At 54.9% G+C, this 14,723-nt stretch overlaps 3 protein-coding genes across 3 annotated transcripts in view; 1 reads left to right on the top strand and 2 right to left on the bottom strand.

Moving 5' to 3' along the window:
• The window catches only part of PSKH1 (protein serine kinase H1), a 27,945-nt gene extending 23,215 nt beyond the window's left edge, over positions 1–4,730 (top strand). Inside the window, exon 3 of the mRNA XM_008065750.2 lies at positions 3,994–4,730. Within this exon, the coding sequence (XP_008063941.1) occupies positions 3,994–4,311 (318 nt within the window). The 3' untranslated portion in view covers positions 4,312–4,730. The remainder of the gene's footprint in view (positions 1–3,993) is intronic.
• A 1,466-nt stretch (positions 4,731–6,196) lies between these two features.
• On the bottom strand, positions 6,197–8,493 carry CTRL (chymotrypsin like). The gene is made up of 7 exons (XM_008065749.1): positions 8,440–8,493; positions 7,748–7,851; positions 7,577–7,656; positions 7,378–7,459; positions 7,032–7,212; positions 6,810–6,943; positions 6,197–6,723 (listed from the first exon to the last, which is right to left on the bottom strand). Exons 1-7 carry the CDS (start codon positions 8,489–8,491, stop codon positions 6,562–6,564), a joined length of 795 nt encoding a protein of 264 aa, XP_008063940.1. The 5' UTR covers positions 8,492–8,493; the 3' UTR covers positions 6,197–6,561.
• A 2,149-nt stretch (positions 8,494–10,642) lies between these two features.
• On the bottom strand, positions 10,643–13,200 carry PSMB10 (proteasome subunit beta 10). The gene is made up of 8 exons (XM_008065747.1): positions 13,007–13,200; positions 12,722–12,809; positions 12,540–12,637; positions 12,288–12,428; positions 11,909–12,024; positions 11,745–11,803; positions 10,932–11,083; positions 10,643–10,815 (listed from the first exon to the last, which is right to left on the bottom strand). Exons 1-8 carry the CDS (start codon positions 13,060–13,062, stop codon positions 10,704–10,706), a joined length of 822 nt encoding a protein of 273 aa, XP_008063938.1. The 5' UTR covers positions 13,063–13,200; the 3' UTR covers positions 10,643–10,703.
• Positions 13,201–14,723: the final 1,523 nt, after the last annotated feature.

Below are 14,723 nucleotides of genomic sequence, written 5' to 3'. Positions count from 1 at the left end.
CCGGGCGTGGTAGTGCGTGCCTGTAGTTCCAGCTACTTGGAAGGCTGAGGTGGAAGGATTGCTAGAGCCCAGCAGGTCAAGGCTGCTGTGACCGGGAGTGTGCCACTACACTCCAGTCTGGATGACAGAGTGAGACTCCAACTCAAAAAAAAAAAAAAAGCAGACATTACTAGGTTGCTGGTACAGGCTGATTCCAGAGGGAGCAAACAGCATTCTTCTTGACTCTTTTTTTTTTTTGAATCGAAGTCTCACTCTGTAACCCAGGCTGGAATGCAGCGGCACATGGCCACTGTAGCCTTGACCTACTAGGCTGAGGTGGAAGGATCACCTGAGTGTGCCACTAATTTTTTGATTTATCATAGAGATGAGTTCTTACCAAGTTGCCCAGGCTGGTTTTGAACCCCTAGACTCAGGCAATCTTCTCACCTTGGCCTCCCAAGATGCTGGAATTATAGGCTTGAACCACCGTGCCTACAGCCTTTGCTGTTCCAACATCAGGAGTAGGTACCCTAACTACAAGGGGACAATAACTTTTTAGGGACTGCAGACGGGAGAAAAGCAGCCAGCTTGGTGATCATTCAGAGTGGAGGTGATGCCCCTCCTCTCACAGCCTCTCCTTGTCCTCTTCTTGTGGCAGGGTCCAGCCCCTTACCCATGCAGCTCCAGAGACTTGTGGAAAGGAGAGTATAGTCTGTCATCCTGGGTATCAAAGCTGTCTTCTGATCCCAGAGCAAGGGGAGACCTGAGTGTCTAGAGGCAAAGAGCCAGCCAACATCTTAACTTCTTCTGTGCCCTGTGCTCCATGTCAACACACAAGCAGATGGAAGCCTCTGGGAAATGGACCAAGTGGTGCTTGGTACTTGTGCCATCTGTCAACCCTGAGGTCACATGTGTCCCTGGTGTGACCCCAAATATACTGAGGTGAGGTGAGAGTTATTTCCTTTACCCAGAGCAAGCAGAGCTGTGGAAGCTGAAAGGCATTACTGTTTATCATTTTGCTTTTTCTCAAACCTGGGATCCTTGCCAGCCAGTCAGACCTAGGCTAACAGACATTCTTATGTGGCTCCATGGGCCTGAGCATGTTGGGGAAGCAGGTGGGTTGGGCTGTGGATGTTGGACACTTTCTTAGGAGGTGCTAGGTTGGACCTGGGCCCAAAGAGTAGCTGTGGGTGAGTGTGGAAAGATGCACCTTTCTGAGCCCCATGGGAGGCCTCAAGCAGAGTTCCCAGGGGCTGCTATTCTGGAGGTCAGCCTAAGCCTCTTCCTCACTGTCAGTGGGGAATGAGAACCACCTCCCTGTGTTTGGCCTGCCTGACTTCCCTCTGCAGATTCCTCAGTGTACAAAGGATAGACTGGGGACCATTGGTACAGCCTATTTCTCAGATCAGGACAACTTGAGTCACATTAGATAGGGGGGACCCTCCTGGCCTAGCTGTTCTCAACTCTTCAAAGACTGGGGAGAGATGGGACCTGCCAGAGAGGCTGGGTCAACCCTCAGATAAATGAGTCCATCAGCATTCTGCACACAGCCGCATGTACGCAATAATTGGTGAGGCGAGAGTCTAGGGGAACAGGATGGGCAGATCAATCTGGCTCGCTTTGGCACTAACGGGCTAGCCGCTCCATGAGCAGCAGGAGTCGATGCCTGGTGTGAGCCTGTGCTACTCTGGAGATGATGCTTAAGTCCACAAGACGGATTTGGGGAGAAGCCCCTCCAGGATTCGATGACTGGCTTAGAGATGCGGGGTCTGTGGTTCGACTGGATGTGGATGTGCAGTAGGGACTCCTCCAACCTTTCCATATTCAGGTTTCTGACTGTAAGTCCAGCTTTACCACTATTTTACCCTCTAGAAGAGTTGCCCCTCTTTTGTCTTGGCTGGACGAAGAGGCAGGAACAGAATCCGTGTTCCAGTATTGTTTGGGCTAGCCTGAGCTGTCGGCTCTGCCCTGGGGTCGTTCCATCAGTAGGCCAGGCTGAGCTGCCATATATTCCCTTGTGAGTTCTTTCCTTGGAAGTGATAGAAAGCCAGCAGGATGCACAAGTATTCTGACCCACTTTGCTCAGTTCCATATGCGCTGTGTCCATCAGGGTCCCCATTAGGCCTGCTTCTTTCCATCTCTTAAGTGAGTGACAGAAGCTGCAGTGAGTGTGGTCTAGACTGGCAGATCCCTAACAGTGGTTCCTTGTGTTCAGGGGGCAACCATGGACTTTCTTGAGTTGTGAGCCAAAAGCTAATGTGGCGACTGTCTAGTTTGGTCACTCTGTGTATCAGCTCGATATCAGAACCCTGAGCTACACAGGCCTGCAAGGAAACATGGACACATCTGCTTGTGTGGAAGGACTGTTGCTCCCTACACCCCCTCAGTGCTCTCGGACAGCAGGGTTTCTATGGGCCTCCCTTGGCTGCATGTCCCTGAAGCCCTAATTTTCCTCTTCCTGAGGGCCAGCATCTCTCAGAAATCTCTGGGAGCTGGCCCACTGGTAAGGACGACTTTGTTAGGTGGCTATTTGGAAATGTGGTCCCCTGTCATTTCATTTCAGCTCAGTAAAAGTTGAGATTCACCTTCCAAAGGGCAGGTGAGGACAACAGCTGCAAGTAGCCTCAACCCTTCCTCAGGACTGCAGATGCATGTTCTCCCTGTTTCACCCCTGTACAGCAGTGGAGAAGATGGTGGATGAAGAGTTGAAAGTCAAGAGAGCCAGACTGGGGACAGCAGTAGTCAGTAGATAATGTGTGTCTGCTAAATGGTTGTACAGCTGCTCCAATGATGGGCTCTCAGAGATTTTCCTGAGCCCCCTAGAGGGCATGTTCAGGTGTTCTTCAAGGTGAAGGGTACTGTGGGATGGAAGAGGCAGACCTCACCTGGCAGGAAAGAAAGTGATGGTGTTCCTGATCCCAACCAAGCCACCTGCAGCAGATTCAGGGAAAGTCCCAGCCACCCACCCTTTGGGGAACATCAAAGCCTATGCTGAAAGTGCTCTTCAGAGATGCAGGGCCTCCGAGTCGCCCTCCAGGCTGCCCCCCACCTGACTGAGCCCCATGACTCAGAAGTAGCTCCAGGAAAGGGCATCTATCAGGCGACATCCATGGTTTGTTTACTCATGAGCCTGTACCCACTGAGCGCCTCCTGTATGTGCTGTACCAGGCACTGGGGCTCATCCAGCTTGGCCAGGTCTAATGGGAATAATAAACTTGAAATTGCAGCCTTAAAGTTACAGCTGGAGTAATTGCCATAAGCGCTGGGGACTAAGAAGGAGTCCGAGCAAGTGTTCTTTGCCCTGTGAACCTAAGGATTCAGCCAGGTGAAGAGCTGTGCAGCCTGAGACCCCAAATAGATAGCCACTTGGTGTGTGGCTGAGATGAGGCAGCCCTGGGCACATGTAGCAGAGCAGGCTTTCTGGAGTTACTTACTGGGGACAGAAGGTACTAATATGAGACTGCCACACAGCATGGCCAGGAGCCCTTTGTGGCTTAGAGAAGTCATGCAGCCTGGCCTCTGGGAGCCCCTGTCCTCTCAGCAGACTGAGAAATCTAATTACCTTGAATTGTTTCCTTTCCTCCTTTGGCAGTTGGAGGGATTGGAATTTAATTCTGACTCAGGATGTGGTGGGAAAGTCTGAGTCATTCTCTTTAAATCCCCCCGAGTTATGGTGGTCCTGTGATAAGTTGTGAAGGTCTTAGCAGGGGCCACCTCCTTGAGTCAGGCTTTGGGTCCAGTGCACCAGAGAAATTTGCTCTCTCGGAAAGGAAACAAGTCCTGATTGTCCTTGTGAGACTCTATCACCCAGAGTGTAACCCCTGCTCAGCAGATTGGGCCAGTGATAAGTAGGGAGAGGAGGCCCAGAATACTACAAGGGAGAAGAGTACAGTGCCTCTCTCTGGGGGGAGTGCAGGGACACTGGGTAGGTCCACGTACTCTGGTGGTGGCCTCATCCAGATGGGGTGGACAGTGTTGAGTGCTCTTGTTCTAATGCTTGTCCTTGGTCTTTAGCCCTGGCCTAGTGTGTCCAATCTGGCCAAGGACTTCATTGATCGCCTGCTGACAGTGGACCCTGGAGCCCGTATGACTGCACTACAGGCCCTGAGGCACCCGTGGGTGGTAAGCATGGCAGCCTCTTCATCCATGAAGAACCTGCACCGCTCCATCTCCCAGAACCTCCTCAAACGCGCCTCTTCACGCTGTCAGAGCACCAAATCTGCCCAGTCCACACGTTCTAGCCGCTCCACACGCTCCAACAAGTCACGCCGTGTGCGGGAGCGGGAACTACGGGAGCTCAACCTGCGCTACCAGCAGCAGTACAATGGCTGAGCCACCTGGCTGAGGTACAGATGTGGTGTGGTCTCAGCCTGACCATACGTTGCTGTGCCATTTGGGCCCCATACCCTCTCTGGAGCTAGGCCTGCAGGGCCAGTGGTAGGTGAAGAATGTCTGGCCACAGCCCCTACTCTGTGCCTTCAGTAGCCCCCATCCTCACTATGGGCCTGGGCCAGGTGCAACAGAATGGAGGTAGCCCAGGGGGCTATGACACCTCCCCCAAATTAGGAGCCTGACCTGGCACTGATACCCCTTTTGGTGGGTAGCTGCTCTGGCATGAGTTGGGGAAAAAAGCAGGACTTCACTGTCTTCCTTACCCTTTGACTCTTCCTATTCCAAAGGAGCCTGCAGTGCTCAATTGAAGGTGTCCTATGGCCTCAGGACCCTTTGGAACAGTTACTTCTGGAACCCCCTCCCCATTTCCTCCAAAAAACCTTCCTCCTTGGCTCCCTACATTGCATGGCCTCCTGACCCTCAAGATTATGTTCCAGTGGGAGGCCCTAGTAGGCACAAGGCCTGTGTCTTGGGGGACCCCGACTAGATCCAAACAGACCCCCACCTCCCAGCCAAGATTTGTCTTCCTTCACAGTGTCCCCTGGAATCCCTCCTGCCCTAGGACTTGCCAGGACCTCTGGTGGTAGGGCTGTGGCACGGATCTTAGTCCTTCTGAATTGTGTGGCCAAGTGGCGGCAGGCTTGCCCCAGGCTCCAGCCTCTCTCTGGAGGGTCCATGCCAACTAGCCTACCACCCTTAGTGCCTTTGCAGAACTCACCATTACCTCCCTTGCCCCTTTGGATGCCCATTCCATTCCCCAGGTGCCTCCTTCCCAACTGTGGGTGGTCAAAGGGAGCCCCACTGCTGCTACCTGGGGGTTGGGGACACCTGGGAGCCAAGGCTGAGAGCAGGAAATTCCTCTTAGGATTCCATTGTCAGCCCTGGTTCCATCCTTTGGTACCCACCGTGGCCCTTTCCCTTCAGTCTTCTCCACTCCCTCCTCTGCAGCTGCACGAAGGCGCCATCTGGTGTCTGGCATGGGTATACGCAGTCTGGGAGTGATCGATGCATGCCCATTGTGTACAACCATAGTCCTCCAGGAGAAAGTGGGAAGGAATTCGTTGCTGCATTGGAGGAGGGTCCCGTGCTGCTCAGCTCTCTCCTTCTGCTGAGCTTCTGCGCACCTCTCCCTGGAACTTAGCCATACTGTGTAACCTGCCTCTGAACCCTGGGTGCCTGGGCCACCGGCCTTCTCACAGCTGGCCTTGCTCCAACCACCCTCTGCCCGCTTCCTATCACAGCATTAACCATCCAGTCTGGGCCATGCTGAGTCTCAGGCTGGAGGGAGCCCCTGCGGGAGGTGGGTGGGGTTGGGTGGCTGCTTTCCCAGAGGCCTGAGCCAGAACCGTCCCCTTGTCTGTTATGGTTTTTTTTCTCCACCACAAAGCATGCTGGAGCCCAAGCCCTTTCCTCCACAACTGCTTTCAGTGGGTGAGAAGGGGCCAGGGACCAGCTTTGGCATTAGCTAAACTGCAGGGTCCTTGCCAACAGGGAGGGTTTGTCCCCCACTCAGCTCCTCTCAGTGGGCCACCTTGGGCCAGGCTCTCCTCTTTCTATATGTGCCATCTCCAGTGAGAAAGCAAACCAAAGAGACCACTCTGTGCCAAGTCAACTGTGCCTTATACACCCACTCCTTCCGTCCCCACTGCCTCTTGGACAGGAGGCAGTGGAGAGCCGAGACCCATGGCCTCAGAATTCCCCCCATTTCCCCAAGTATCTCTGGGGCCTGAAGCCCTGGGGGTTTGTTTCCTCTTGCCCAGGGTAGGCTTATCTTGAGAGTAGGACAGAGGGGATTTGGAGACTTGGACCTTCATGCCATGGACCATGGATGGAGAATGTGCAGTTATTTATTATGTGTACTCAGTTTGTAAATGTATCCTTTGTATTCATTAAACAGGCTGCCCTTCTCAGGGAGGGCTGCCCATTTGTTCTGACTGTCCTGACTCTTTGCTGTAGGACCAAAGTGTTGCCCTGGAAGAGGAGAGGTGGAGGGTTCCAGCCTGAGCATGGCTACTCTAGGAAGAACTTGACTCCTCAGTTCCTTCCATGCCAGAAGACGAAGTCCAAGTGGGAGTCAGACCCTCAAGGGCTTCTGCTTTCCCCTAGCCAGGAACACAGACAAGAATACATGAAAGGACAGAACCTGGAGTCTTTATTGGATTGAGATGGGGAGCAGGACCTGTGGTGGGCTCAGTTGTAGGCCATGACCTGGTTGATCCAGGTGTTGAACTTGCTGACCCGAGCGTACATGGCAGGTGCTCGCACATTGCAGTCGCTGGTGCCCCAGGAGACAATGCCAATAAGCACCCATGTGTTTCCCTTCTGGCAGACAAGAGGGCCTCCGGAATCACCCTGAGAGGGGAAGAGGGAGAAGTCAGGGTGAGGGACTGGGGAGGTATGCCATAGGACAGTGCAGAGGACAAGGTGTGGGTGCTTACCTGGCATGAGGAGGCACCTGAGCCACCTGCGCAGATCATGGAGTCAGTGATTCGTGAGCCCCAATACTGCCGGCATTGATTCACAGTGACCAGGGGCAGAGCCACCTGCTGCAGACGAGCTGGTGTCACGTTGCCTGTGGGCCAGGAGGGAGTGGTCAGGCCAGGCCAGAATGCTTATCCCCACCCAACCCTCCCACCCAGATCTTTGGCCCGAGTTCCTACCCACACCACTGAGGCGGCCCCAGCCAGTGGTGACACATGTGAGGCCTGAAGGCAGCGCCTCGTTGGAGGATGCCAGGCAAACTGGTGAGATGCGTGTCGTGTACTGGGCTGGTGAGGCAAGCTTCAGTAGCGTCACATCATTGTTCATGGTGGTAGGGTTCCAGCTAGGGTGTGTGATGGCCTATGGGACCAGAAGGAGGCTATGTCAGGCTGGGGTGGGCATGGGTACCCAGGGCTATGGATGCTGAGGCAGGTAGACCAGAACATGCCCTGAATTCCTTGTTCCCAGAACCCACCCACCTGGCCTGCCCACTCTTCCTTCTGTGTCTGCAGCCCAGGCACTCACCCGCGAAATGGACAGAACCTGCACGGGCTCAGCACTGGATGATCGGTCATACTCGCCCAGGACGACAAAGTGGCGGCCAGGGCTGCAGAAAGAGTGGGGTTGGGCAGCCACAAGGAGGGTAGAGCAAGAGAAGGGCAGCCAGGGGAAAGAGGTGGGAAGAGGTGGACTGGGGTAGGGCAGGTGCAGTGCAAACACTCACCTGACATTGCAGTGGGCAGCAGTGACCACCCAGGACTGGCTGATGAGCGAACCACCACAGAAGTGGAAGCCACTGCTGTCCTGGGGTCAGGGGTCAGAGGAAGGGGTGGGCTTAGGCTATGCCTGTGCATGAAGCACCCGGGACCCTGCCCCACCCTGCTGGTGCGTATACCTGTAGGGACACCTGCCAGGGCCAGGAGCCTGGCACTGCGTTTTCGCCGTTGACAATCCTCTGGTTGAAGCTCAGCGCCGGTTTGATGGCAGGAACACCGCAACCTAGCCATTAGGCTGGTAAGGACCTGCTACCATACCCTAGTCCACCTTTCCCAGCCTCCTTCTCCTGGGTGCCCCCAGGCTGTGCATCCCAGAGAGGTCCAAATCAAGAGGGCTTGGCACTACCCCTTCCCCTGAGCACCTTCTGGGCTTCAGTTGTCCCCATCCAACTAGTCCCCAAGCCCTGTCCAGTCTACCACATCTCTCTCCAACCTAGTCCCTGCTGTTCCCCAACCCTGCCCCGTCCTCCGGCTCAGACCACTTTTCTCCTGACCCCAATAAGCACCCATGTCCCGCTCCCTATCTCAACCCAATAAAGACTCCAGGTTCTGTCCTTTCATGTATTCTTGTCTGTGCTCCTGGCTAGGGGAAAGCAGAAGCCCTTGAGGGTCTGACTCCCACTTGGACTTCATCTTCTTGCCCTTTCCCAGCCCTGCAGGCCCTTCTTGCTCCTTTGCCATGGTACATCTTTTTCCTTTGTCCACTCTCTCCAACTGTTTCCCTTCTAGCCAGCTTGGCCCCTTCCCTGGGCCCTTTGGCTGGGAGCTAGGTTGCCTTCAGGGCTTTCAGGAATGGTCCTGGCCCACTCACCCCAGGAGGAGCCGAGGAGGAATAGGCTAAGGGTCAGGCTGAGCAGCAGCATTGTGGCAGGTTCATGAAGTCGAGAACTGGGCCTGGTTTTATGGGTCTTCTCGTCCTTGAGTCAAAGTTCTGGGCCTGAGGCCAGGCCAGCTGCATGAGCTCAGCTCCATCCCACACTCCAGACACAAGAGACTTTTTAGGCCAAGGTCCCCTGACTCAGGCCTGGACTTATCAGACAAAGCCCAGGTGTGAAGCTCTCATCTCCTCCACCTCTCAAAGCCTGGCTTCTGATTGGGTTCGTGAACCACCTCCCATTCCAAGTGTTGAGTCCTGGGTACTGAGGACATATGGTTAAATTAGGTCTATAGTGATAAACTGGTGGCTGGGATCAGAGTTTCTCAGGGATATCAAGGGCACTAGACTGTCAGAAGGCTGCTTAGCATCCAGGGTAGTCTTTCTGGTGGAGAGAATGGTCAGCTATGCTGTGGAGGGCTGGACCATGTGGCCAAAACAGAGGTTCTGGCAGGTTGCAAGTCCTAACAGACATGATCTCAGCAATTCTTCATCAGTTTGGAACAGGAGTTGCAGGTTTGCTTAGAGAGATGGTGACTCTCCCACCAGTATGTGTGGGGTTAGACACAAACCCTCATCTGTCTGATTCTGAAGCCCCCATTCTTTTTTTTTTTTTTTTGAGTTGGAGTCTCACTCTGTTGCCCAGACTGGAGTGCAGTGGCCGCTTCCCGCCACCGACCCTCGACCTGCTGGGCTCCGGCGATCCTTCCGCCTCAGCCTTCCGAGTAACCGGAATTACAGGCATGCGCTACCACGCCCGGCCGATTTTTTGATTTTATTGTAGAGATGAGGTCTCGCTGCCCAGGCGGGTCTCGAACCCGTGGGCTCAGGCAATCCACTCACCTCAGCCTCCCAAAGGCGCGGGATTATAGGCTGAGCCACTGAGCCCGGCTGAAGCCCCCATTCTTAATGATGAGATGATGCTTGTGAAGGGCCTGGCACACAGGAGGGCAGTGTGAGTTCTTAGTGACTGGCAGACCCTGGACTGACAGCCTCCAGGCCTTGGAGTTCCATGGGCAAGGACCATTTGTTATTGAGTTCCAGGCAGAGCTTGAAGGGAGTGAAGATGCCCCTGTGTACAAAGTCGCAACAGGTAAGTTGGCTGGCTTCCTTCCCGAGGTGTGAGGGATTTGACTGATTCCAGAACATATCAGTCAAAGAGATGAGATGAGTTAGGTGATGAACAGAGGGATGGACGAATAGATAGACGATAAAGCAAATAGAACGAAATCCTAATTGCCAAGTCTGTGGTGGGTGTATGGGTATTCAATGTAGAACTCTTTCCACTTTTCTGTCTTATTTTTCATAATAGAATATTGGAGGTGGGGGAAGCACAATCAGGGGCCCAGGATCCCTGCAGTGATGTCCAGTCCCAACTAAATCCTCCCTAGAGGTTGGGCAGACTCTAACAGTTCCAAAACTCGTGGCACTCAGCAATTCTGAGGGCAGGATGCTCCCGCTAGCACCCAGAAGCTGGGCCTGACACCCAGTGGGTGCTCAGTTGGATAAATGTGTATCTCTCCCAACATGAGTCCAGTGATCCCTACCAGCCTGGGAAAGTTGAAGTCAGTCTTCCTATTCATTGCTCAGAGTATGCAGACAGAAACCCAGCTTCATGTAAGCAGCCCAGGTGTGTTACTGAAGCATGTAACAGGTAAAGGCATTACAGGAGCGAAGAGCGCTTGGTGAGAACATGCCCTTGGAGTCAGGGAGCAGCTCCTCTGGCAGCACATTACCGCTCAATGGGGTGTACGGGGGCCTGACTGAAGGGTGCGGGTTTTGTCCTGGGCCACTGAGGAGCCAGGGAAAGGCTCTAGGAAGGGGCGGTACATGGGGTCTTTTGGGTTTTGCAACAGTCCCCAGTGGACTAGAGGTCAAGAGCAAGGCAAGGAAGTGGTAAGGGAAGCATCCATTGTGTAGAGAAGGAAGTTTAGGGGGAAGACTGGATGGGAGCATTTCCCCTTGAGCATACAGTGCTGGCCAGGGATGAGGTTCTGGAGGGGTAGATGCATGAGTTGATGGGCTTAGGCCAGGCAGTGGAGCTATGGGAGGCAATGGCCCCTGCAGAGATAACTGAGCCACAGAGCCCTGCTGGCTGCCTGCCCCGCTCCACCTAAGAAAGAACGACACAGTCACTGTGTAGGTGTTTGTATTTTCTGGGTTTATTCTCCCTTGTTCCAAGCTCTAAGCCTCAGCCTACTTCATTCCACCTCCATAGCCTGCACGGTTTCTGCCAGGAGCTCCAGGTTTAATGGTTTCACTGCCTGAGTCAGGACAGCTGTGGTTCCAGGCACAAAGCGGTAGCGGCCAGGCCTGGGAGGGAGGTGGGACAGCTTACCATGGGTGCATCATGTGACCTGTCCCCTTCTTGCAGCCCTCAACCTCCCCTGCTGCCATCCCACCTGTCCCTGGGGTACCCCAGCTCCCACCTCTCCACGGGTTCTGTAGGTGAGCTCAGGGTCCGCAGCAGCTTGGCGCCAGTTCTGGTGATCACACATGCATCCACATTGCCCCCGGAGCCCAGGTCACCCAGGATCCCTGCAGTGATGGCTTCCACCAGCAGCCCCTGTGCGGCTTCCAGCTGTGGTGATGTATGTGTGAGGCCTAATGGGTCCTTTGGTGTTACCTCAGGCTACAGCCTGGTGACTTTGTTCATCTTGAAGCCTAGGTTATTTACCACTTGCTCACACCCAACCTCCTCTCCCCCTCCACCACAAACTCCCCTCCCCCGGTCTCTGCCTCCTTCTCTCCCAAGACCCAGCATTTCCTCCACCCACTACCCTTCTCTTTACAAACTTCTCAGAGTTGCCTACACTCCCGGCCCCTCTTCAACTGGTCTGTTCACCCACCCAATCTGGTCTTGGCCCTCAATCTCTCACTGTGTTTCTCTCTCTGAGCTTTACCCACCTCTGAAGCAACATGTCTCATCTATTTCCATCCCACCCCAAACAAAATCCAGACTCCAGACTTAGATATAGGACTCCACTAGGCTTTCCTTCCTCCCTCAGCTCCGAATGATCCTGTCAGCTTCCACTTCTCCTGGCCGTCTACGTTTTGGTACTGGACGATGGTCTGTCAGGACCGCACTTCTCCACCCTTACTCCACTCATCCCGCAGTTGTCACCTCCCCCTAGAAGACTGACTTCCCGACCTCCATAATGGGCCAGGGTCCCTTTGCTCTCCCCCAGCTCCCGGTGAACCTCCCACCAGTGACCACGTAGTGGGGGGCAGAGGTCGCTCACCGTCATGTTCGGCTGGAACCGATCCTCCAGCACTGCCAGGGCCGCGTCCTGGCCGGAGCCTGCGGGCAGAGGGAGCATCTGAGGTCAGCTGCTTCTACTCGGGAACAAACGCGAGGCCAGGGTCGCAGGGGCGGGGTTCGAGGAGAAGAGACGGAAGTACTCACCCAGGGCCATGAAAGGCAGACGGCTGAAGGAGCCACGGGGATGCAAACCGTAGAGCTGCGGTCCCGTCAGGTCTCCGCCGCCCACGATCAGCGACGCAGCCACGTGGCCCTGATACCTGTTCGCGGGTAGGCGTGGTCGGCCGCAAACTGGATCCAGGGCCCGCCCCAGTGGCCCCGCCCCTAGACCAAGCCCCGCCCCTTCCTGTGGCCTGCCGCTCCAAGACTGATACCGCCTCTTCCTGTTGCAGATTTTCTCTTAGGCCGGCCTCTTCCGGTCTCCCGGCACTTCGTCGCTTCTCCCTTTCTCCTGCCCCGCCTCCCGTAAGCTCCGTCCTCCCCGCAACTGTCCCCCCAGTGTCATCTTAGCCCCTCACCGCACCGGAAGAGCGTCTGGCGCAGGACGCGGGTGACGGTGGCCACCCGGGGCTCGCGGCCAGTGGACAGCGCGTGTAGCTCCATGTTGGACGCCACCATCCGTGTGGTCATCTCGGCGTCCGCAGCTACCCCAGCCCCACAGCAGCTGAGGGCAAAGGGAGGATCGGTGTAGGCAGGGCTGGGATGTGCGGGGACCGGGGTGGAAACGAGGGGGCGGTTCTTTCTTGCGTGCGCGATTGGGGCTGGGGATTTTTACTAGATTTTGGGGGCGATGAAGTGGATCTTCTCGCAGCTCTTGTCCGCCACGACCGAATCGTTAGTGGCCCGCGTATCCGCGCCCAAAATGACCCCGTCCTGGAGGTGGAGAGGGCGCTGCTTCAGTGCCCGCCCGGGATCTCCAGCCGCCCTCCAGCTTCCCAGGCACTCCCTCCTGCTCACTCGGAACACAAGGCCCGCGATGGTCGTCCCGGTCTTGCGTGCATGAGGGACCTTGAGCCCCTGGAGGACGTGCTCCAAGGATGCGTTTCTGGAAACAAAGTGGGGTGGCCCGGGTTTCAGTTTTGCTTCCGAGACCTCTGTCGCATCCTTCAGCCTCGTTCCGGTCTCTCATCTCCCGGGGTAAGCCTGGAATCCAAGTCGCCCAACACACCTCCCCCTCCCCCAGCCTGCAAAAAAGTCCGACGCCCAAGCAGAGGCAGCTCGGACTAGCCCTCCCCACTTCACCTCTGGCAGTTCTCGAAGGAGAAGCCCCCTCGGAGCTCCAGCGCTGGCTCCAGCATCTTGGGGCAGGCAGGGCGGTTTAGGGTTTGGGGTAGATGGGTCGTTCAGGCCAGTGGGGTCAGCCGGGAGAGAAAAAGTTCTCTGCCTAGACCTCTGCAGAGCTCCACGTCTGTCCTTCCAACTTTCGCTTTCGCCTTCACCCTTCCTCATAGGCTGCTAGTTTTCTTCATCTTTCACTTTCACCTTCACCTATGGTCCTGAGCAGCTTGGGAAAGGACCTAGTAAGTCCTTCATGCTGCTCTCTAGGTCCTCTGAACAGAGGGACTAATCCCTCCCTTCTGGTCATTATTCAGCTTCGACTCCCTCTTCCAGTCAGAGCCCCAGCTCTCTTGCCCCAAGCCCAACGCTAGTCTCCAGTCCCAGTGCCCTAAAACACTGGCCATGCATGGCTGACTTTTGTCCTTTGTCACCCTTCTCTCAACTCTTGCCTCTTTTGTTGCTTTTGCTTCCTCCTGCAAACCTCAAACAGTGGCTGGAGTGACAGCAGTGCCTCATGCTTTACTCTGGGAGGCCAAAGCAGGAGGATTGCTTGAGCCCAGGAGTTCACTGGGCATCATAGCAAAACTTTGTCCCTACAAAAAATTTTTTTAAATATGCCAGGTGTAGTGGTATGCTCCTGTAGTTTCAGCTGACAGTCTGAAGCAGAAGCATCACCTGAGCCCAAGAGGTCAAGGCTGCCGTAGCTGTGAGCATGCATGCCACTGCACTCTAGCCTGGGTGACAGACCAAGACCCTGACTCAAAAACAACAAAAAAGCCCACTGAGGCTCACTCCTCAGCCACACTGATACTGGCTGTTCCATCTTCTCTGTCTCAGATGCAATCTTCCCTCTGTCAAGAGGGGCACTATCCATCTAGTGGCCTGGAGGCACGCTGAGCTCTACCTATGGCCAAGTCATATTATCTCACCTTCCCAGTGACCTCTTATCTGTACAACTTTCTCCTGATAACTGCTAGACTTTTTTTGAGTCAGAATCTCCCTCTATTGCTTAGGCTGGAGTGTAGTGACACACTCACAGCCGTCGCAGCCTCCACCTGCTGGGCTCAGGCGATCCCTCCACCTCAGCCTTCCAAGTAGCTGGAACTACAGGTGCGCTTTACCACAGCTGGCTTATTTTTTGATTTATTGTAGAGACAAGGTCTCACCAAGTTGCCTAGGCTGATCTCGAAGCCCTGAGCTCAGGCAATCCTCGCGTCACCTTCCAAAGTAGTGGGATTACAGGCTTGAGCTACTGCGTGTGGCAAACTGCTAGGTCTTAATAAGCATCCTCTCCCACCTGGAAATTGCACTGCCTACCCCACACTTCCTATCCCCTATCCGCAAACTTATATTCCGCTCTGCAGAAAGGGAGTCTTTCTAGGAAATCTCAAACCCAAGTCTTCCTAGTGGCCCGTTACCTTTCTCATCACTCAGACCTCCGTGTAGGCCAACCTCCTCTGGGAAGCCCCCCTTACCTGCAAGAATCATCCTTTTTCTGCTTCCTAGACTTTTCTCAGAGCACTCAGATTCATTAACAATTAAACCTTCATTAGTGGAATGATATGGTTGTCACTCCCAGACCCTAAACTCTTGTGGCTCTGTCACTCACCCAGCACTGTCTTACCTGCCCTTTTGGGAGCTGATCGTTCCCTCTCTGTGCCCCCATCACATGGCTGTGGGT

Source organism: Carlito syrichta, unplaced genomic scaffold (assembly GCF_000164805.1).
Source record: "Carlito syrichta isolate Samal-C Ts95f unplaced genomic scaffold, Tarsius_syrichta-2.0.1 Scaffold308803, whole genome shotgun sequence".
In the NCBI taxonomy this organism is placed as follows: Eukaryota; Metazoa; Chordata; class Mammalia; order Primates; family Tarsiidae; genus Carlito; species Carlito syrichta.
This window is presented reverse-complemented; position numbering and strand designations above follow the sequence as displayed.

What these genes read in the sequence shown, in the direction of transcription:
- CTRL (XM_008065749.1), bottom strand. Translation starts at nt 8,491, where the DNA reads ATGCTGCTGCTCAGCCTGACCCTTAGCCTATTCCTCCTCGGCTCCTCC. An exon ending in AGGTTCTGTCCATTTCGCGG is followed by an intron (nt 7,213 to 7,377) that starts GTGAGTGCCTGG and finishes CTGGTCCCATAG; the next exon opens with GCCATCACACACCCTAGCTG. An exon ending in GGGCCGCCTCAGTGGTGTGG is followed by an intron (nt 6,944 to 7,031) that starts GTAGGAACTCGG and finishes CCTGGCCCACAG; the next exon opens with GCAACGTGACACCAGCTCGT.
- PSMB10 (XM_008065747.1), bottom strand. Translation starts at nt 13,062, where the DNA reads ATGCTGGAGCCAGCGCTGGAGCTCCGAGGGGGCTTCTCCTTCGAGAAC. An exon ending in TCCTTCGAGAACTGCCAGAG is followed by an intron (nt 12,810 to 13,006) that starts GTGAAGTGGGGA and finishes CTTTGTTTCCAG; the next exon opens with AAACGCATCCTTGGAGCACG. An exon ending in GGTTCCAGCCGAACATGACG is followed by an intron (nt 11,084 to 11,744) that starts GTGAGCGACCTC and finishes ACATCACCACAG; the next exon opens with CTGGAAGCCGCACAGGGGCT.